This window comes from Bradysia coprophila, unplaced genomic scaffold (genome assembly GCF_014529535.1).
Source record: "Bradysia coprophila strain Holo2 unplaced genomic scaffold, BU_Bcop_v1 contig_138, whole genome shotgun sequence".
Taxonomy (NCBI): domain Eukaryota; kingdom Metazoa; phylum Arthropoda; class Insecta; order Diptera; family Sciaridae; genus Bradysia; species Bradysia coprophila.
The window spans coordinates 7,356,035-7,378,962 of NW_023503409.1; the positions used below are offsets into that span (position 1 = coordinate 7,356,035).

At 34.3% G+C, this 22,928-nt stretch overlaps 1 protein-coding gene across 14 annotated transcripts in view; it reads right to left on the minus strand.

Annotated features, from left to right (window-relative positions):
- Nucleotides 1-1,991: 1,991 nt before the first annotated feature.
- LOC119073852 (alaserpin-like) overlaps nucleotides 1,992-22,928 on the minus strand; it is a 28,068-nt gene continuing 7,131 nt past the window's right edge. For 2 of the 14 annotated variants that reach the window (XM_037179708.1, XM_037179699.1), the window contains exons 2-7: nucleotides 17,099-17,199; nucleotides 16,766-17,032; nucleotides 16,432-16,704; nucleotides 16,118-16,366; nucleotides 15,853-15,994; nucleotides 1,992-2,235 (exon numbers count right to left, since the gene is read on the minus strand). In XM_037179708.1, the coding sequence (XP_037035603.1) occupies nucleotides 2,108-2,235; nucleotides 15,853-15,994; nucleotides 16,118-16,366; nucleotides 16,432-16,704; nucleotides 16,766-17,032; nucleotides 17,099-17,158 (1,119 nt within the window). In that variant the 5' untranslated portion in view covers nucleotides 17,159-17,199 and the 3' untranslated portion in view covers nucleotides 1,992-2,107. The other 12 variants (XM_037179710.1, XM_037179701.1, XM_037179709.1 and 9 more) reach the window with 10 other exon arrangements.

Below are 22,928 nucleotides of genomic sequence, written 5' to 3' on the forward strand. Positions count from 1 at the left end.
AACACTTTGCCCTTACCGTCTGCTTCGAATTCCATCAATTACACACGGCATCGTAATCCTATAAGCCCCTTCGTACTTCGTACGGGGCTAAAAAATGAGAATATAGAGGAAGTTATCCCCATGTGGAACAGGTCAATAATCAAGAACATGCTTATAATGTCGTATTGAAGTTATAAGTAAAACTTAAGTGAATGACAAATTTCAGTGCTGGACATGATGTTTTTTATTCATACCTTCAAAATATACTTATAAGTGTCAAAACAGGTCAGGCTTTATCTCAACCTCACCTGAATTATTTGAAATCTGTTTTTACCTGAAGTCAGTTTGTATGAAAAATTGTATGAAAATTTCAGATATACCTGAAATGTGACCTGTCAGGTTTAAATAAAACAGGTTCAGATCAGGTCAGGTTTGTCCTTTACGAAATTACCTGACCTGAATTCTCAGATCGAGTCATTTTTGACCGCGGTTGGCCGATGCCGTGATCTTTACGCTTCACCTAAGTTGCCAAAATTTTTTCACCTACAACGACCTTGCGAGCTAATTAGTCAATGGTTTCAGTCAAATGTATTGCAGCATTCTCTGTGCGGAATAGCAAATTCGACTACCACATTTAACAAAAAAAAATAATAAAATTTTATATTCATTTGCAGACAAATACAATTCTGTAATTGCAAATGAAAATTTACGGTCTATTGTATACATTCTCACCCATCGGGCTGGACTCTATTGCCCATTCAACCGAATGAACCCAATTCACCAGTGAAATGGTTGTTGGGGAAATATATTTTAAATTTCAGATGCTTTTGTTCATGAGCAATTTTCCCATTATGAATGGATTAAGAGCATGAATACTGAATACATAGTTCGTGAAAAACACACTCGGAATATACCTGAAATATACTACAATTCTTGCAAAGTGTATACAATGTAGCATAAGATTATAATAGTATCTTGTGCACCAAGTTTTGAAAATGTTGAAATTTTGAGCAGTAGTTTTAAGGCGTCATCTGGAAAAATAACATTCCAAAACGTGTTGCACACGATGCTTTTTGCACGCTGAGAGTCACAATAGACAAAAAACAGTAAACAAAATATTTAAAGAAATCACTCCGATGAAAATTTGATCAAACAATCTATCAACACACTTCAAGCAAAAGTGCTTCGAGTGACAGCTGTCAAGTGCTTCGAGTGACAGCTGCCAAATAGAGTACCATTTTGTATGAAATTTTTTTCCAGATTCTTTTACAGTGTCATAGTTTGTTTGATACACTGTCCCGGTTTAGTACTCTATTTAGAGTACCACTCATGCTTAAAGTGCGTTGAATCTACAAATATTGTACTCTACGTTTAGTTTAAACATTCGAGTAGTCGGTAGTCGGACCGAATGGTTAATGTATTAGCTAATGTAGCTCATATACTCGAGGTCTTTGGTTAATTTCGAGGAATATTCCGAATTATAATTACTTTTCAAGTAAACTTACCAAACAAATGCAGAAATGAAGAAGTAGCGTGGAAATAAGAAACGAGTGTGTATTGTGACACTCGATTGCAGAAAATATATTCATCGACAATTCACTCCAATTTCATTTTCCTTCGATTTTGTCAAGAGTTTCTTTGAATTGATGTTTAAGCATGTTCGATGCATAAGACTTTTTGCACATTTTCAAGCATTTTCATCGAGTAACCTTGACGTATCTTCCATACAGCTTCACGTACTTTTCTTCTTTTATTTTTCTCTGAATTCATTTCTTTCAATTTTATAATTTGAAAGCCTTTTCTTGCATCGGCTAATCCAATAAACAGGCATTCAAAATATTATACAGTTTGCGATGCGAATTTCCAATTATCTACTTCATTATACCGACCTACATCCAGACGATATTTCATTCTATGGCTGATTTAAAAAAAATCTCTAGAAGCAAGTTTATCTGATGGGGAAACGTTGTCTTGAATGTGCAGCATAAATTTGTTTAAATTAAATCTGAACGTATAATTTGATCAAATCAATCGATTTTATTGGACCCGTAGATATTTCAGTATTTCCAAATTTAATTAATAAAAAAATGTATTTGACGTTGATTGAATTGATAGTTTGTTGGTTGTGTTAAAGTCGCTTACGTCCGATAAAAATGGTGCCAACAGATCGCGATTGTAGTATGTAAATAAACCCTTTGTCGACAGTAAATGGTACTGTCTGTCGAACGCGTCCAGATCGGCCAGCTACTAAGAATCCTGTATCGGTAAAAGTGAAAATTTAGTTTATTCGGTGGCATTTCATCAGCAATTAGCCTCAATCGTAGCATCTAAATCATCTGAAGTCTTAATGCAAGCAAAGCATTGTACTGACAAAACGGACGCCACTAATAAATAAAATAAGTTCATTCCATGCTTTGAGTATTAGAACAAATTCATTTTTTTAGAAACGATCCCAATTAATTATTACTGCCTTTTTAGGGGAACATCGAGGCTTTTTATCACGTAGTTGGAGTTACTAATACGTTAACTTCCATGTCAACACACTACTAGAAATGTAAGAGCTCCCAATCAAAAAACTATTCTACCAAATTGGCGATATTAGTATACGAATTTGATTGCATGGGTGCTTGTATCGAGGGGAAACTACTCGGGTAATTGATTGCACACCCTCGAAGGAATTGCCGTAGCATTCTGTAATTAATAGGAAGTGAAGGAATTACAAGGAATTGACTGGAAATACGAGAAAATAAACGTAAATGAAAGGATATACAGATTAGTATAATGAACGAAACAATGACCGGTTTCCAATCTTGACTATTCGTTTTGTAAAATACAGTTCATTTGCTGATTGTTTCCTTTCATTTACTTTCAGTTTCTCGTTTATCTAGCCAATTCCTCGTAATTCCTTCAATTCCTTTTAATTCCATCAGTTCCTTCAATTTCTAGTATTTCCTTCAATTCCTATTAATTACCGAATACTTCAGCAACTACGAAATTGAAGTAATTTCGACGGTTTTTATACGTTTTCTTTAAATTTGAAAGATATCTTCGAAAATTATCGAAATAAAGAAAATTTTTCAGAAAATTGTTTCTAAAAGCAGACAATGAATTGGATAGTAACAGATAGTGTCGTACAATTATTATAAATTAATAGGAATTATAGGAAAGAATAGGAAGTAAAGTGCAAATCCGCCAAAACGGATGGATTTGTCACCTTTTTGGCCAGTGGTTTCCCCCTCGGCTTGTGTATCCCCAGTTCCCGTTAACATTCCGTTAACATTCCGCTTCGCTCCACAAACATTCATTCCTTCGCACATATCCAAACTCATGCTGTCATGACTCACTTGTCAATGTTGTAAGATTCTATTAATGACCGTAAACTCACTGAGGATTTCTTGGAAATATCTTTCTCAAAATAGCAAATCTATTAAAGCAACGTTGGCAGAAAAATGTATCGCTAATGGTATGATACATGCAAGCCCATCCACGCAATAAATTATATAAAATATTTTTTAGAACTTAACTTGCATGATGATATTCGATTATGGAACTGTTTCGAAATAACACAGGGCGCTCCAGGGTTGTTAATCGTGTTTCTGTGTTCAACAGCAGAATATTTTAAAACGAGCTACAAGTTACATCACTCATTCCATCACTGTGCAAGACTTATTTCTATATGAATGTCAAATGAAACCAACCAAACTTTTGTGAATTGGCTTTTCGACGCAGCATGAGAATGGTGGAACGAATAAAAATTAATGGGACGTCTAAAAGAGTGGAAAGGGCGAGTGATTCGGTAACACAATTAAATAATTTGAGTTTTTTTTTTCATTTAAGTAGTATAAACTTGATCTTCTCACTTTCGACATACCTACAGCATCGAAGTTACATGAAATGTTCATAAGTTATGTAACGATAATTTTTAGAGTTGTAGCCTTCTCTGGTGTTTCATAATTTAGTCTCATAAGCGAATGATAAAAAGCAATTCCTACCGATTGAGATTTAGCAAAGCCTCTCTGTTCACATTAAACGGATATCGTACTGAGCAAATGTGTAAGAACAAGACGATAAAGATTCTGCAACTCCAGTTATTGTAGTCGAAATCAAACTTTTTAAGTGCTTGGCGTCGTTCCACATGTTATCATAAAAAAAACGGAAAGAGAGACTTTCCACGTGTGGAATACAAGAAATATTTTAGATGAATAATAATAATGTTTTTCGGTTCATTTCTTTACATTTTCCATCCAGATAAATTGTAGTTCACTCGCGGAATATTGAAAACTGACACATTTTTTGTTTTGTGGTTTACTGGTTTTTTGTGATTTTTGCATGTATTTTTATATGGAGAAATCAGAAACTCAAGTAAAACACAGAAATAGAAAGTGTGTCGATTTTCAAAATTCTGTATGTGTATTTAAACAAATTAAAGCAAAACAAAGAAAATCCCCGAAATGAAACTTCCAACTTTTTTTTTCCCTAGGTGAACCAATAACTATTGTTAATTGTCAAAGTTCGCCGACATTGAAAATTTGAAATTCAGAGTTTTTTTGAAAATTAAATTTTCATTTTATTGATCCTAAATTCTAAAGAATGAAGTTGAGTCTTCAGAATAAGTAAACGTTGCAACTAGGGTCCACTTTATGAGTGGGTCAGGTCCCTTGACTGATTAACTTATCAATAGACGTTGAAGCATTCTCTAAATTAATACCAGATAATACATAAGCCCAAACGCGCTGCAATGAGTTAATGACTTTAAGATGAAACAATAAAACTGAAGGCATAGGCTAGGGATAGACTTCCCGAACATTGAATCGATTTTGGTCATCTGTAAACCAGACCTTTGGGAATAACTCTGATATCATTAGTCCGATATTGTCCAGCTGCGAGCTTGCCCCAAAAAAGGTTATTACTCGTCGATAAAAACCGAAGTTATCGTTAAAGTTATCGTGCCATCAAACGTTACAGACTTTTCTTTAATTTCCGGTTTCTGTTAAAACATTTCATGCATTTCACAAAATCGATCATAGTGAACATAATGAACGTAAAATTTATTTTCCGATGTAAGACCCTTGACTTAACAGTGAAGAGAATAAAGACTTAAAAAGTATTGAAGCTAGTATCGGAAGTAGTTTTTTTATCAGATCTGGAGTGGAAAGTTTTGAAATGAAAAAAATTGCTCCAACCTACTGAATTAAATACACTCAGAGGAAAATGTTAAGCTATTGGATTGTAAGTATTTAATATTTTAATAGTCTTTTAACATGATTCGTTTTGAGATTTAATAGAGAATGGATTCGTGGATGCATGCATACAATGAAATTGAAATTTTAGTTCGGATTAAAGACTTACAGTCTCTTTAAGAAATTAAGCTTAAGTTTTTTTTCTTCAATTTAAATCGACTAAGATGGTAAATAAATTTTAAATTTTAAAAATTAGTATAAAAAAAGTTAGGTAATAGCTTTTGTATCTATACTTAAATGAAAACACCGACATGTTTTCTGATTTTGGAATCGTTTATATTCCACATATTCTGTTGAACAAAATGACAAAAGATTAGAGTTATGATTTCATCAACAACTACCAACTATCACAAAACATACCACCTTTCAACAAGTAAACTGAATTTTTAATTTTCTTCTTTAAATGGTAAGGCACTCGAATCTTTTGAATTCATCGAACATTTCTCAAATTCTATTTCTTACAAATCCATTTCAATAAATCTAAAAATAATTTCATTTGCTATCATTATCTACAAGGTGTAGTATTTTCCAATAAAAATGACATCGTCCCCTTTTTTTAAAATAAATCGAAATGGGTGGTCCGCGTTGAATTTATGGATTGGAGGAGGCATCGAAAAAGACGATACAGCAACAATGTAAATTACTAAAACAAAAATTCAATAAAATTTGATTAGAATTTAGAAAAATTTATAATTTCCGGAAAAATGAAAGTTCCCAAAATATGCATCGTCTAGCGCTGTTATAAATGAAATTTTCACCAATTTATACTATGAAGCCAAATCAAATATTTTACTTCATAACTACTTTAAGAATTTTCCACAGACTCTAATGCATTTTGGAGCTTCTCTCCAATTGCTCATGAAATGATTTTTGTTGGTGGTTATTTTCAAAGTTTTTCTATTAGTTAAGGGAAATATTTTACCTATAATTCTCGGAAATAAATAAATGAAATCAACGCACTTCAAGCATGAGTATAGTGCTTGACAGTGTGTCACACAACTGAGAAATACTGTAAAAAAAACCATTTCATACAAGATAGTACCTTATTTGGCAGTTGTAGAATGAGTCTACTAAACTCTGATTACTTTTGCTTGAAGTGCGTTGATGAGATTCATTTGACCGCAATGACCACTTTGATATTTCAATTATAATTTACTGTAAATACGTTATCGAGATGATAAAGTTTAATTGTTTCCATTTACGATCGCTATATCTGGTCAATATCCTTCGAATCAACTTTTTTTTATTATTCAAGACCTTGATGATGATGTAAATCCTTCCATGCTGTTACTGAAGGCGATGAATATTTTAATGTAGTTTATATCGATTAGCGGCAGTAAAATTTTAAATCAGAGGAAGAATTTGAAAAAAGCTGCAACCATTCGAGTTACAAATCATTTAATGAATTCTCAAATTGATGAGCTTTGTGGTTTCAACTATCTTTGATGCCAAATAGATTTACTTTTGAATAGAATAATTTGCGTTTATTTCCACAGGTATAACATTTACGAAATAACACTGAATTATCATAATAAAAATGTTGAAAATTTGTGCTACTGCATTTTTCTACCAACGAAAATAGCATTTCCATTCGTCATCAAAATAAAGTAAAACGAATGTTCAGCGTTAAAATTGAGTGGTCGAATGCGTCCGGATCTTCTACCTAAAATTGCTATAAAACAACACCATTTACCGTGCAATTAATTTTATTTTTCTATTACGTTCAACGCCAGACTTACTAGTCGACCAATTCAAATTACAAACTAAAAAGCAGAAATTCTTAATTTTTATAAAATTTCCCTGTAAACATGGTACTTTTATCGTTTCGTATGATGAAAAAGAACGGATGGTCGGCCAAAAATATGTCAGTGTACTCAAGAGACAGTGGTATAATTATGGTTCCTGTTACATAGAAAAATATTTAATTGTCAGTAATTTTCTTTTTGGATGAGACAGCGACAGAAGGAATTGCATGTGCGAAGAATGATATTCAGTCTTAAAGAATTCTTTGTCCGTACTTCTACATACTTCTAATAGGTGCGATGCAGTTAAAACTGAGTTGAGAAATTGTTAATTCTTAGAAAAGAAAAGGAAAACTTTAGTTAAAGTTCTGCTAAATAGAAAAGCTCTGTACAATAAGGAGAATAGTGAAGAAATAATTTTCGAAGATAAACAAATGAAAACTTTAAAATATTCTTCAAAGATTAACAATACGATTTGATTGTACAATTTTAGTTACTTGTTTGAGTTGTTGCAAATTTTGCATATTCCCTCGATCATATTATAAGAAAGACAAATGAGCTACACAGAACACTAGATAAGCTTTCCCTATTGCATTAATAACCATAATATTCCTACTTTTCATTCAAAAAAGGGAATATAAAAGAATGATCTACAACCGCAAACACATCGCATCGGTAAGATAAAGTGAGCTTTGTCCGAATATAAATCCGCCATTGGAAATAGAAATTTGATAAATGATGTGTGTACGTGGCGAGCCAACTGGCTGTATACAATAATGTACCCAGAGAAGCATGAATAATAAATTCAGATATAATAATTGAATTAAATAAGTTATCTTCGCATTAATGGGTATTATAGTATTAGAGGTTTATATTTATCCGCCTGGACGTATATGTACAGGTAAACGTCGACATCAATCTATTTCAGTTGAGAGTCGCTAGAAAATTAGCTGTTTGGGAAACCGGAGAATTTAATTTAATTTAATTTTGTCTCAAGATTAATTAATGTTTGAAGCATAAAATCATGTATATCAGTGAGCGGGTCAGGTTTCTGAAAAAAGTCTTGATTACGGGTAAAATGTGTAATCAGTGAGATGTATCATTGCGTAATTCAATTATTTCTGATTCAACAAACAAAACTCAGAACGTTTTCTTATGTGCACGTCAGTGAAATTTAGACAGGAATTTTATTCACCTGTTTTTCAGATGGTTCACACACACGTTCACACGCTCATATGTCTTTTGATGGTGTTATCACTACCGTGAGCGTGTAACTTTTTCACCCGTACAAAGATGTATAAGCACTTTTGTTTTGTATGAGTGGACCAGCTCAAAAACAGCTGAACCAAATTCATATCTTGATTTCCCTGAAGTCGACGGTAGAAAAAAAATCTGGTTAGATTGACATATTGCGTTTGTTTCTCACACTAGATGAGACATCCTGATTAGCTCGACACGTACACTCATAATTTAGTTACGAAAACATGCGAAAAGAAACTTTTCTGTGGACGGTGAACTTACTTCGACTGATGGAAGTAGTAGACCTCAAAAGTACCTTCAATGTGAATGTCAATGCCTAGGTAGACACAGAGCGTATAAAATCACAATTACAATAAGACATGACGATCAAATCGTATCGACTAAAAATGAGGTAGATATTCTTGGAAGGTATAATTCCAGTCCGCTCGACTTCTACTTTTCCTAAGAATTACTTTGGGGTATCGAAAAAAATCTAAAAACAATGTCGAAATGAAACTGTAAACGCACTAGTACCGAAATTTGCGCCAGTACACACAATATTAGAATGGCATTCGAAATATGTACTTTCATGATAAAATTAGAGAAACCATTCCTTGATATTACAAATGAATGAACTACAGCCACACCACCACTAACAGATATGATTTAAAGCAAACCGCTAAAAAATGGGAAAACATTTGATTCAATTTTTTTTTGCATAAATTTAAACAGTTCAATGTGCTCCAATTAGTTCCCATTGACTAGTGACGCAGAAATTACGCGTCAACAGCTAAAATTGAAAATCAATAAATATTTTGTATTTATCAATAAATGAGTTTAACGTATTGTACAGTTCAGCATAAAAATGCATTAAGCTAGATAATCTGTACAGAATTACGCTGTAATGAGTTTTTGGTCGAACAAAAACGAAACAAGGATTTTAGCAATTTAATTATTCACATTATTTTAACAATGTGGATATTTATAAGTACAATTTTTGAAATGAAAGTTCTGCAAAATGTGCATTTTGAACATCAATAAGGGGTGGCGTTTGACGGATTTTCACCGCAAAGTATTCGGCACAGATGTTTATTTTATACGTTTCATCCTACGTTTGTTATTTTATACTTTTGGCGCTATTGGAATCTATCCCTAAGCAAATTTCACGTCAAAATATGATAGACTTGTGCACTTCACCAAGGTAAATATAGTGAGGAGGTAATGCCATATATAACTATAGTCAGCCATTAAAAAAAAGATGTCAGTGGCATCGAACTTATGTGCTACGCCGCGCATCTCGATGGCATTACCTCCTCACTATATTTACCTTGCACTTCACAAGACAAATATATGGGCGAATATAATGCCATATAACCGAATCAGATGTGCAGTGTCACGAAGTTTGCTATAAGCACGCCATCTCTCCTTTTCTTTAAAATCACAAAATTGCTTAGAAACCTGGGCCATCTGTTTTGTGGTAGGCACAACATTTTGTGAAACACAAGTAAATCTTAGTGAACCATTTAAAAAAAAAGTGTCAGTAGCATCGAATTATTGCGCTAGGCCGCGCGTGTCTGAATGACCCATATATTTACCTTGGCACTTAATTGAATGGGAACATCGATGACATTTAAAACTCTGATAAATGTAAAATTATGCTTTCGAAAGATGTTCACACTATAAATTCTAGAAGCTAGTATGGAATCGGTACTCTGACACTTATTCAGATCTACTACTTCAGAGTAGAAATTCTTGTTCATCAAAGACTTATGGTAAATATCATAAAAACATTTATTGGTCGCAGTAATTGGTCCTGTGGTATAGTATTAATATTAGGTACATGCAGAGTAGATGATCATAAATTCATTATTGTATATATCTGCCCATGAACAGAGTGCCGTTTTTATTCTTTAGGACGAATGTAAATGAGTGATCAGCTTGGAAAACATATTTAGGACCAACGAGTAGTGAGAAACTCACTGCGACGATACCTTTAAAAATAGAAATCAACGAAATTAATTTATTTTAGAGTTCTTCCTTTCACCAGACTAAATACATAATGTGCTACATCATTCCAAACAAAAAATCATCATCAGAAAACGATACAATGACGACATTTTTATGCTACGATTTGTTACTGTTTATCTGCACCAAGCAAAACAAAAAAAAATTAAAAACTTATTTCTGATCCACTTTCTTTGTGCATTTGATAGTTACTTTCTTCGGAATTGTGTGTTCATTTACAGAACTCTTTCGCTTTAACGTTAAAATAATTCCCAAAGAAAATAAATAGTAGATTGACTTTGTGAAAACTGTCGTCAAAGCGAATGTATTCTATACAGTGAAATGTGAAACTTTACTGAACACCTGAGAGCTTTTCGTTGTCAACGAATTGTGTTTGAAGACGTTGAGATATTCGTATACTTTAATACATATACATATGAAGGTAACGAAAGCATGTCAACGTCGTAATAATAAACTAACTTTTAATAATTTGTGGAGTTTCAGACTGAAACGGAGACCGAAACTTTATGCTCTAGTTTTGTCGTCGTCGCGAATTGCTACAGTAATGAAAACAAATTAGTAAAACGTTAAAAAGACACTCACTGAAAGTCAAGTGTTTCAGATTGTGCATGAAACTAACTGAAATTCATGGTGTAAGTTTTTCTGTTGTTGCTGTTTCCACGTTGCATTTTCAAAACAAACCAGCTGTACTCTACCATTTTATTTTATTACAAAAAAGCTAAATTACATTTTTCATTGAACACAGGAATGCAAAGGTCAAGTTGAATATTTATTTCTTTCAAATATCTTCCTATGAAGATGACAGAGTCTCCCTTTTTTATCGCAAACATGTATGCATGATCAGCAATAAAAACTGCTGTCCTTTGAGGTGCAGATGGAGTTATACGATTCATAAATAAACCTACAGAACGGAAAAATTACTTTCATGAATTAATCGTAAATCATACCAGGTGTAATACACCTATAACTGATTTTTTTTTTTTGGTAAATTGCAGTTATCGACTCTCTCGTTTTGCAATTTATTTTGGTGCATTAGATGGAGTAGGACATTACAGTATATTAGTTGTTAACTACTTCTAGTTTCCCACATTAAGTGTGTGTGCGACAATGAAAAATTTTCTCCAAGAACTTAAGAGCAATGGTGGTGTGTTATGTGTATAGTTGATTAAATTTCCCTGAGTTAAAATGACACATATCCAAGAAATGCAATAACATTGATATGCTTCTGCACCGACAACCATTTATTTCTTCAACGAAGCATTTTCTCAGTGCCCTCAGCGTGTAAAATATTGTAGGTAACTCGGTCGAAAAATGAATAGTCACATTTTTTGCACGTATATTGACCTCAGCTTCGCCTCGGTCAATAAACTTTACGCTAGAGGGCGGACAATATACCATCTCACTTCTTCAGATCTAAACATAATCAACAGATTAATAGCAAATCATTGGCTTCATTACTTTTGACAAAGATTCACCTTACGTTGTCATCACTGTCGATGACAAATATGGCAAGGTCGTATTTAAAAGGTTAATTGATCGCTTACACAATTATAAATCCGAATGGATTTATATTTTCCTTTATTTTGCGAAAATGTTATCACAGCAATACATCGGAACAAAAAACATTTTTTAGATCGTTTATTTGCACCGAATGCATCGGAAATTTGCATTTATTTTTTCAATACAACATACCATTTACCTCAAAATAAATATCTGCAGTTAGAATAAACCTACATACTCATAGGTGTGCACTGTGCAGGAAAATATTAAATTTGCATGAATCAATGAAGGAACTCAGCATTTTTTCATGACATAAAATGCAACAAAAATAAAGACGAAAAAAGTTTTGTTTCTTACAGCTGTTTAAAAAGAAACACATTTTTCCACTGCAACCCTCAGAAGCTCGTTTTATACTACGAATTGGTTTAGATATAATTATTTTGACTTGTGTGTTTGCATCCCTCGCCTTCGGCACAAGATGCAAACGCTATACTCATCAAAATATGTACTATTAAAATCCTACTGTTATGAACACTAACAAGACATTCAAAATTACGAGTATCATAATGACATTTTTAATTTAAAATTTTCGAGACTCATTCTGAGAGCTGGTCTACAGTTTAGTTATTGACGAGAATCCAGCCGAAACTACAATTTAATATTGCTTTGATTAATTTTGATAAAGAGGTTAACAACGTTGTTCCATTAAAATGAACATACAAAAGCAAATAACTCGCAATTATTATATGAAATGTAATCAACGAATGTGATTACAAAAAAGCATATAATTTTTAATTAAATTTGAATTACGTTATTTTACACGCTATATTATCTGTGTCAGCTCTCGAAATTAATTTAATTTAAATTTTTTCCAAAAAATATTGATTCGATACACGAAAATGATGTTCTCGTCGACGCGATGTAGTTGTCGATATAAAGAACTGAATGTTAATATTAGGATTAACGTGCATCCAGCTGCGACCATTAAAGAATGACTCGCCATGGATGGTTAAAATCAGTAGTTTTTTATCTGTAATTTGGTATCCAGGCGTATCCAAAATTAAGATTTTTTTGAGTAGTAAAAAACCTCAATTTAATCAGGCACACACGCCATGGACATTGATAGCATCCGAGGTGTGTGTAACTCAGGGTTGTTTTTAGGGAATGTTAAACCGAAATTTATTCCGTAACTTTCTAATAGGCCCTGGTGTAACTGTGAGTCCTTTTATGACGAGGTATACGGAAGGAGTGTTTGTCAGTTTTTTTTATTGAGTGGATTGTTCGTGTAACGTGTATAGAGGAGATCCTTGAGAAGTTTAGTTTACTAGCAAAAAAAAAAACGAAAAGAAAAAAATTGGAAAAAATACGTCCTTTAGGTCAGTGTAGCGATGCGAACAATTACTTTTTGTTAAATTTGTTGTGAACCAATAAGAAAGTGCTAAGAATCTATCACCCCGAAAATCGTATAGAAATAAACACAATTTTGAAATGTTAAAGAATAGATTTAATCCAAAGAATATTAAATTCTACCAGAAGTAGTTGTGACACCATTTTCCATTGTTAGTTATAATTCCGTTTGAATAAATGAAATCGAATCGTAAATTTATTTGATGAATTTTCCCATAAACGTGATTTGGTGATTTTTGTTATTCCAAATGAAAAATAGAAACGAATGATCAATTACTAGATGTAAACACGGTTTCGGCATGCATCTCATCTTCATAACTGCACCTTAAAAGTTAAGTTAAAGTTTTTATTTTAAATTGATGAACATTTGAAACCAGCAATGCAACAATGATTTTGTACAAGAAATTAACAAACATTCGAGCAAACATTATTAACGTCAACCACATACATTTCTCTATTTTTCTACATGTTGATTAAATAGTCAGCGATCTCTGCTAGATGGGAGATTTTCTAAGACTTAAAATTTCACAGAAACAATATGCCTTTGGTCGAAGACAGAAGAGAAAAAGTACCCTACGGTCCAAAACCTACGGATTTCTTGTTTCAATTTGATTTAGCGGATTGCTGTAAGGGATCAGATTGAAATTGTAGTTGTTGAGCCCACAACATTTTTGAGGACTAATTCATTTTGGAACACACAAATTGAGGCAGTCAGTAAAGTCAGATTCTAAACGTTCGTACCCAATCCAAAGAGTGTATACAATACAATGTAAACCGGGTCATATCTACCACCAGACAAATTTGCAACAGATACAGATTTGATGACTTGCCAAATCTACCAATAAAACTGATTTGATGATTCGCACTGTTCGTGAAAAATAAAAACGAATAAACGACTGTAAAACCGTATATGGGATCAATGTTATCATCATATTGTTGCACCATTGAAATGAAACGAGTGTTTTATTGGCTTTTTTTATCAGGTGGTGAATCTATAAAAATCCAGCAAAAAAGCAGATTTGGAAAAGGCGTTGCAGTGGAACTTTAAGAGCAATTATTATTTATAGACATTATTTTGGAGTCAATATAAAAGCATAAACCTCCCCAGACAGAGGTGGATTAACCAATATGGTCTATCGACGCTGGAAACTCAATGATCAACCATGTTTACAAACATGAAAGGCACAGATAGGATTTTTTTTAGAGTCTGATTTAGCGAACGAGAGGTTTCCAGTCCGAGCCGGAGGCGAGTTCTGGAATCGAGTTTGCTAAAAAAGCATCTTTGCATAAGTTAGTAACAACGTTTTATTTATAGTGGGTCGGAAATAAGCGACGAAATCGCGATATTTTAGCACTAGATAAACAAAATAATTTTTTAAATATTTGAATTGGCGCTGAAGCCGGTCCTGTCTACAGACTAAATTAGTGGAGGTATGTTTGTACCTAAAGGCAAAAAATCAAAACATTTCCAAGGATCTTTATCAGGGATAACAACGCACAGACAGATAATTGGGATGCAAATAACAATAAGGAGAACTGACGACCTAAATCTTAGAACTGGGAAAAATACAAGCTTCCAACAATTTGGGCTAACAAAGCTTAAGTAACTATTGACTTTGTAGGCGACGACCACTGTCCCAATGGCCTGATGAGATGTGGAAATAATTGGAAAGTGCGTTGGAGTTCCAAACAGTGTGCATAAATCATTTCGGATGAACGATTGTCACTAGCGGAGAAGTTCTTGTCAATCTAAAATAACATGGAGCTGAAGAGGTAGCAAAAAAGGTCAGGGCATACTCTTGTATCTGAATTTGAATCACAGTCAGATGGAGTAAGGCAACTTGCAAAATTTAGTTTAGTTTCGTCGCAAAGTGCAAAAAAATGTCCGGAATGCACAAATTTCGTACAGGTAGTTATTATCCAATTGTTGCTCGTCCGGAATTTGTTAGTACCCAATTTGTCGTCCAACTTTTTGATCTTCGAATTTATACCTAGTCCAACCATCAGAGACAGATGAAGCGATCGAACACAATCGATGAGACAGAACAGCCCATATACTATTTAAATAGTTGCTTCAACTTGGCCGCTAATTTAACACAACACAAAATATTGCAAACAAAACGCAGTTCATGTAATCGTTATGAAATCAATAGATTCTATTGAACTCAAGACTTTTTCGATTTGATGGCAATATTTCATGTTCCAATCACGTTTCGAACGTTTTCAACAACTTGTGGAAAATGCAATAAAATAACAATTTTCTATAGTTTTTACAGCAAATATCAATGTTTAAAAGAGCTTTGAGTACATTCTTCATAATACAATTGGGATGTGGATATAAACGTGTACAACATAATAATAGCCAAACATAACACAAACAATGCCGAAAAACAATTTTGTCATCGAGTTAAAGTTCGTCCCGGTATTGTATTTCCATGGAAATATCATCGTTGTTGAATTTCCGATGGGATCCATGAAAGACAATCACACTTTGGGATTGACTAACAATAAAATACATAAAGGGATGTTCAACTTCAAACAATGTCGTCAACATTCGTTTTCTGCGCATGATTCCGGCTACACATGGAAGCGTGATGATGATTTGTTTGGAAATAAAATTTTATTTTTGGTTTTATGAAATGATACACGGTACATGCAAATAGTAAAATCCCCAACAAAAGTACCATGCCATAGCCCATGTAAATGTGAAATAAACTTACCGGTAGCGGCTGCAGCCTCGGCACCTTCCTCATTAACATCGATAAAGGCTTTGTGAACTACATCGGAGACATAAAGCGGTTCAGTGGTTTCGAGAAGACCACTGAAATCAGCCGACTGTGAGAACATGTCAGTCATTCCCAACTGAAAACGAAAATTCGAAAGAAAATTGAAATTTTTTGAGCAAATCACCTTCATGGAATATCAGACAAAAATTATGACCGCGGCTGTGATGAAAGAAATCATCATCGGTTCCGTTGAATTTACCTTCTTCAATGCGTCGACCAGAGATACTTCGAATTCGATCTTGAACTTTGGTAGGGAAACCTCCACCTCGGATCTGTACATTTTGCCGCTCAAGTCCTTGATGTTGATATCTTTCAATCGTGTTTCCAATTGAGCCAAACCCGTTCGTTTATTCGGAAGAATAACGAACAAAGACATATCCGAGTCTTTGTACGGTAGCTCAATACCCTTAGCATCCAAATCGGAAAATTCGCCGTACCGGAAGTGTTCCTGTGGAATTATGGTCAGCTTAGTGGGTCATTCCCGGTGGATTAAAAATCGAGAAATGATTGAACCTTAACGTGCATCATATCGACCAAGACTGAATCGGTTTCACTAGTGAAAAATGGGGCCTTTTCAGTACGTTCCTTCTTGAATTGATGCTGCCAGAAACCCTTGAAATAAATTGCGTTCACCAAAACCATTCTCGTGTCCGCTCCCAAGGCATCGGAGGGAATCAAATCTTTGATTTTATCGTTTGTTTTATCTTCAACCCATTTGTTTATTGTTCCAGCTGATTCGGCTGCTTTAGCAAAATTAAGTGATTCTGATTCGCTGTGAAATTTCTCCTGAAACCGAATTTCAATTAGCACAGCCCGAAGAGACAGAGTTTTGCTGATGAGTTTTCACCTTAGCTATAGCATTGAATTCAGGCTTAATGCGATAGTTTTCCATCACGTAGACCTTGTTGGCGACTTTAAGCATGGAATTATTTTGAATTGGTTCGATGAGTCGATGAATTTCTTCCGAAATCTCTGCATTTGTTCCACTTAGTTTCAGTCCTCGCAACATTTCATCAGAAGTTTTTCCCTTTGCTCCCATCAGCGCTAGACTCACAGCCATGTGAACAGAAAACGGAGAAATGATGACGTTCGACGTCTTTCCTTCAGTAACAGCCTAGAAAGTTGCACAATTCTCCAATAAGATTAACGTCCAATAAAAATCCATTTTCATTCGACTTACGCCATAGAGATCAGAGGAAAATTCAGAAATACTTCTGGTTAGATCTGGAGGTGTAGCCATGGTAAATAGAAAGTTTCCAAATAAGCAAATTGAAAGTCCAACTGAAACGAAAATGTTTTGATAATTTTAATGTTCACTCCGCTAATGTAACAGAAGGGAAAGTCTTTCGATTGGCAAACATTCGTCGAAATAAAGAATGAAGTCACTCGAAAACATTCCATTCATCAACATCGTCACCGGCCTACATTGAAGTTTTCTGATTACAAATAGATTGTCGGAGACTTTTTTTTATCAATTTCTTACCGAATACAAACACCTCAATAGCCGCAGAATTACTGAACAGAAACAATTTCATTAAACGCGAATTTTTTACGAATTTTATCGCTTCTCGAAATTGAATTTGTTTATGTTTTTGTTAAAGAAATTATATGAGTGGATGACACTCGAATCGTTTTGCTGTGTGCGATCGTTCGCTCATAGAATCGAAGAAAGAGGGACAAATATATACCGCGTATTTTGACTGTAGTTTCCACATGATATGCCGGTATTAACGCTTATAACTATTATCAACATGATTCATACGAAATGCGTGTATTAGTTTCTGTTTCTTTGCCACTCAATCCAACGAGCGAAACACATAATGCTTTAAAAAAAAAAGACGAAACACCGTAGGTATACTAGAAAAATGAAAGTGATGTGCGTATAATACAATAGTTGAGGATCTGAAGGTTTTTCGGCGCGTATTGTGTAACCTGTGTAACATTCAGAAATTATGTGTTCTATTGAAACTTTTGTCTCTGTGACAAGTCCACAAAAATAGTTCCGCTGGAATTTTGTTGCCAAAGGGTTCGGAGAATTTACTGGAAATAGTTTTCTTACAATCACGACTTCTCCCAATTCGTCATTCAGAAATAAGAGAAACAAGAAATTTGTGACACGATGGGAGGGATTCTTTTTAAGAAACAGCCTATCGGACGAATTTTTCAGTGGACTTCTTCATATGCGTCCAGAAAGCTATTTCAAAAAAATTCATCGAAGTTCAAATTTGAGACTCAGCTTCTCTACTCGAATAATTCCGTGCGCTGGAAAGATTTGATGATATTTTTTATGCAACAAGATACAGCTGCTAAATCACGTTTTCGAAATTCCGGTAGCAGTACCTTTTAGGTACTTTTATCGCAATGCTGTCAATACAAAGCTGAGATCAGTAATAATCTGGAAAAACAATATTTGATGTTTTCGTTGCGTTACACATGCAGAGACACTGGAATTTCACTTACATAGTCAAATTTTTACCCATTTTTCTAACAGTAGCGACAACCAATAATTTTTTTTTTAGTAAATAGATGAAAGAGTTCACTGGAAAATGCATCCGATTTCGATAGGCTGTTATTCAAAAGAATCCCTGTGGTACTTTGGTACGGCTAAAAAATGGCCTAAGGATTACCTACTCTCGACAATTGTAACCAAAATAGTTCTAACATATTGCTCTTCGTCATATGCTCTATCCCACAAAAACCTCAAAGAGGAAAAGGTGACGCTAGTGTAGTAAAAATTAAACTTCCAAAACATTTGATATCGGTTTTGGTGACGCATTCTGCGCCTCAACGTTATCAATTTTTACCAAGAAAATTTTAACAAGAAAATATGTCAACGAGAAGTTTACCGATGAGATTTTACAACGAAAGCTTTACAAAAAAAAATGCGTCACAAGTGGCAGATGCTGAGGAAACCCCTCATACGACAATAATCATCTGCCACTTTGTGACGCATTTTTTTGTAAAGCTTTCGTTGTAAAATCTCATCGGTAAACTTCTCGTTGACATATTTTCTTGTTAAAATTTTCTTGGTAAAAATTGATAACGTTGAGGCGCAGAATGCGTCACCAAAACCGATATCAAATGTTTTGGAAGTTTAATTTTTACTACACTAGCGTCACCTTTTCCTCTTTGAGGTTTTTGTGGGATATCAGTTGTTTTGGAAGTTTTGGGTAATACATAGAGTTAAGCAAGCTCTACAAGAGACAATTTATCCCAAGTCTACATACCGTACAATTACAGTGGGCTTTTTTTGGTTCGGAACATTTTGAGACATTTTCGAATTTTAACAGTCATCGATGTTCCGAGTCAATTAAGTTGTTTCCACTTATGATATTTTGCGCCAAGTTATCAAACACTGGAAATCACTTAATGCACTGGGTGCGTCGATGGACATTAAAACTCTGATAAATGATCTAAAATTGTGTTTTCTTAAGTTGAACATGCAGTAAATGTACAAGTGACACTTTATCCCAACTCTCTACATGCCATATAGCCGGAAATATCTCAAAAATACGAAATTTCAAGATGGCCGCCATTTTCTGGAAATATCGATAAAAGTTTTCCAACGAAACTGTACAAACGATACTTTATCCCAACTCTCTACATGCCGTACAGCCGGAAATATCTCAAAAATACGAAATTTCAAGATGGCCGCAATTTTTTTGAAATATCAAAAAAAGTTTTCCACCAACGAAACTGTACAAGCGACACTTTATCCTAATTCTCTACATGCAGTACAGCCAGTACAGCCGGAAATATCTCAAAAATACGAAATTTCAAGATGGCCGCCATTTTCTGGAAATATCGATAAAAGTTTTCCACCAACGAAACTGTACAAACGATTTCTCAACTCTTTACATGCCGTATAGCCGAAAATATCTCAGAAATACGAAATTTCACAAGATGGCCGCAATTTTCTTGAAATCTAGAAAAAAAAAGTTTTTCGCTATCGAAACTGTACAAGTGACACTTTGTCCCAACTATCTACATGCCGTATAGCCGAAAATATCTCAAAAATACGAAATTTCAAGATGGCCGCCATGATCTTGAAATATCGAAAAAAGTCTTTCGTCAACGAAACTGTACAAGCGATACTTTTCCCAACTCTCTATAGCCGAAAATATCTAAAAAAATACGAAATTTCAAGATTGCCGCTATTTTCTTGAAATGCCGGAAAAAGTTATCCGTCAACGAAACTCTATGATTATCAATTTACTGCAACTATGTATGTGCCATATAGGCCTAAATACAATAAATACAAAAAATTCATTTTGTTGGACATTCTACACGGTGAGCTTAAAAAAATTTTTATTCGACCTCTCGTGGACATGGGATATTTTTATAGGAATGTGCTCAGGGGCCTCCCAGGATGACGAAATGACTATTCACAAAATATTTCGATGGGAAAATTTTTAATTAGATCGATTTTTCGTTTTTTTTGGACCTGCGGGAAGCTTAGAATACTGTTTGGACCCTACTGGTGACTCGTTTGAACACAAAAATATAGTTGCTGTTTAGCCTGACGTGTAAGCTTTACAGTGATACCAATCATGATATTCATGACTACCAACAAACATCTTATATGAGGCGAGGCATAGTCATTCAACTAGGTCGATGGGAATTTGAAAGCCTGTATCACACGTGGATGATTTCTATTTTGTCTCAAAAAGTATGTTTAGGTAACTTACATAATTGTGTGTTTTAAGTGTGTTTTTTGGAAATGTGCATGAAAATGTTTTAATTAAATTTACAGAAATTAAGTAAAGAACTTCAATAAAATTTATTGATTTGCCGATGAAAAAGTGTTAAGATTGAATTAATATAAGTTTTAGCAAAAGTGCGAGCGCAGTTTTCGCAAACAGATGTAGTGGTTCGATACGTATATCAAACCCACATGAAACATTTCTATTAACTCGAATATGGAGAATGTGCTGAAAATGTGTGAAGATGCTTCATTTCAAGTGGTTTTCAAGTGGTGTTTTCTCCGGATGTAGACCACCGTTTTTAATGATCTATAGCTCGTTGAACTCGTATTGACGAGCACTTTCGTTTGAACATAATTTTTTTTTGATTTAGTTCAGTATGGAAAAGTTAAAATGTTCGTCTATATATAGGTTCCTTAGTCTCCCGTTGGTTGTTTTTTTTTCTTAGGGAGTCGACTAGCGTCACGAACCTCCGCTATCGCTTCGGTTCATGATAAAAAATTGTGAACAATCTTAAATAGAGCCTGAACACTTTTTATCAGCGACTCAAATAGATTTGTTTTCCCCATCCTTCCCTACTGACCAATTAGGCCAAGTAAAAACGAAATGTTCAAAAGTTCGAAAAGACGCAGTATAGCTTCTGCTATTTTTCATAAGTTCCAAAAATCCTACATTGAGCAAGGTATCGCAATATTCGTCTTATATATCGTGATAAAAAAACGCGAAGGACTAAAAGTTGTTATTACATTGTTTATGATCAAAGCACCTAGCAGTGTAATAGAGGTTTTACCACGTCAAATAGAGTAGTATCTTCATACCAATAATACCATTCGCAGCCCTAATGGTAATTTTGTAATGACATTATGAAAAAAAAGGTATGGAAATTTTCGCATACTTCGATTAAAATACTACATTATTTTTTTAGACCCGTACGAAGTACTGGGGTCTTATAGGTTTACGCATACGTTTGTAACACGTCGAATTGGACTCCCTGAGTAAGGGGAACCCTATTGTGGTTGTATAGAGATGCCAAATCCGCGAAAAAAAAAATGTCCGTCCGTCTGTCCGTCTGTCCGTCTGTCTGTGGGTTCTCTAACTTGAGTAAAACGCATCCGATTTTGAAAATTCTTTTTTTTCCCGTTTGGTAATGTCAAAAGACAGGCTAAGTTCGAAGATGAGTGATTTTGAATCGACCCCTCCCGAGCTGTGGCCCAATAAGTGCTTTACGGTTTTTCGAAGATATTTCCGGACATTTAAACGTTAAACTTGTAAGTGATACGTCAAATAAAAGGTATTTACAATACCGATCGACAAAAAAAAGTTTATTAAAATCGGATGACCGACTCGTGAGTTAGACCCCTTGGTGTGGAACAGGCACAGGGCGGCAAGCAGTTTTTGCTTGTAGGTCGGCCAAATTTGAACATATTTCGTTCGTTTTAGCTTTATTAGATAGGTATTGACCGTACCAATCAGGAAAAAAAAAGTTTATGAAATTATGTTCTCCGGAGCGTGAGCTAGGTCTCTTGGAGTGAGCTCTTATCTGGCTACTCGGCCGTACAGTGAACGTGGAGTATTTTGTCAATATCTCGAGTAAATTTTGACCGAATTTCATGATTTTTTTTTGTTTGAAAGGTATTAACGAATGTTAAGCGTCGGTACTATTTCCGGTCTCCTAACAAAATGGCTGCCGGCGGCCATATTGGATTTTAGTAAAACGATATAAAGTGGGAAAAATGATGCTTAGAGAGTTTCTGTTAACATGGAAATAATTTGTTATGTGTGTGGGGTTTCAGGGATTCCATATACGGACATCTATATATACCTATATACAGCTATATTGAGCTATATACAGGCATATAGAGCTATATAATAGCATATTCCTCTGTGAAATGTTTATTTACAGTGAAATATAGGTAAATATAGCGGTATATAGCTGTTTAAATAGGAATTTATGAAAGTTGACTTCGTACGGGGCTGATGATAGCAAGGCAAAGAGTGGATAATGTAAGTGATTTAAAAGGAAGAATAGTTTTTCAGCAGAGAAGAAAATGAAGTAAGAGAAATGAAGAGTTTCACATTAAAGGCTTTTGATACGAATAGGTGTTTCGTACGGGTCGGCGTTAGCTATGTTTCTATTACCCTGCTAGGTGCTTTGTTATGATTCAATGAAAAGTTTTTCGTTTGAAAACGTTATTAACCTGTCGCAGACGACAATCGTATTAACAGTTTTACTATCAACTGATCTATTACTTCGTTTGATCGAAGGTTTTCAGATTCTGATTCTATAAATCTTTTCTTCATTATTCT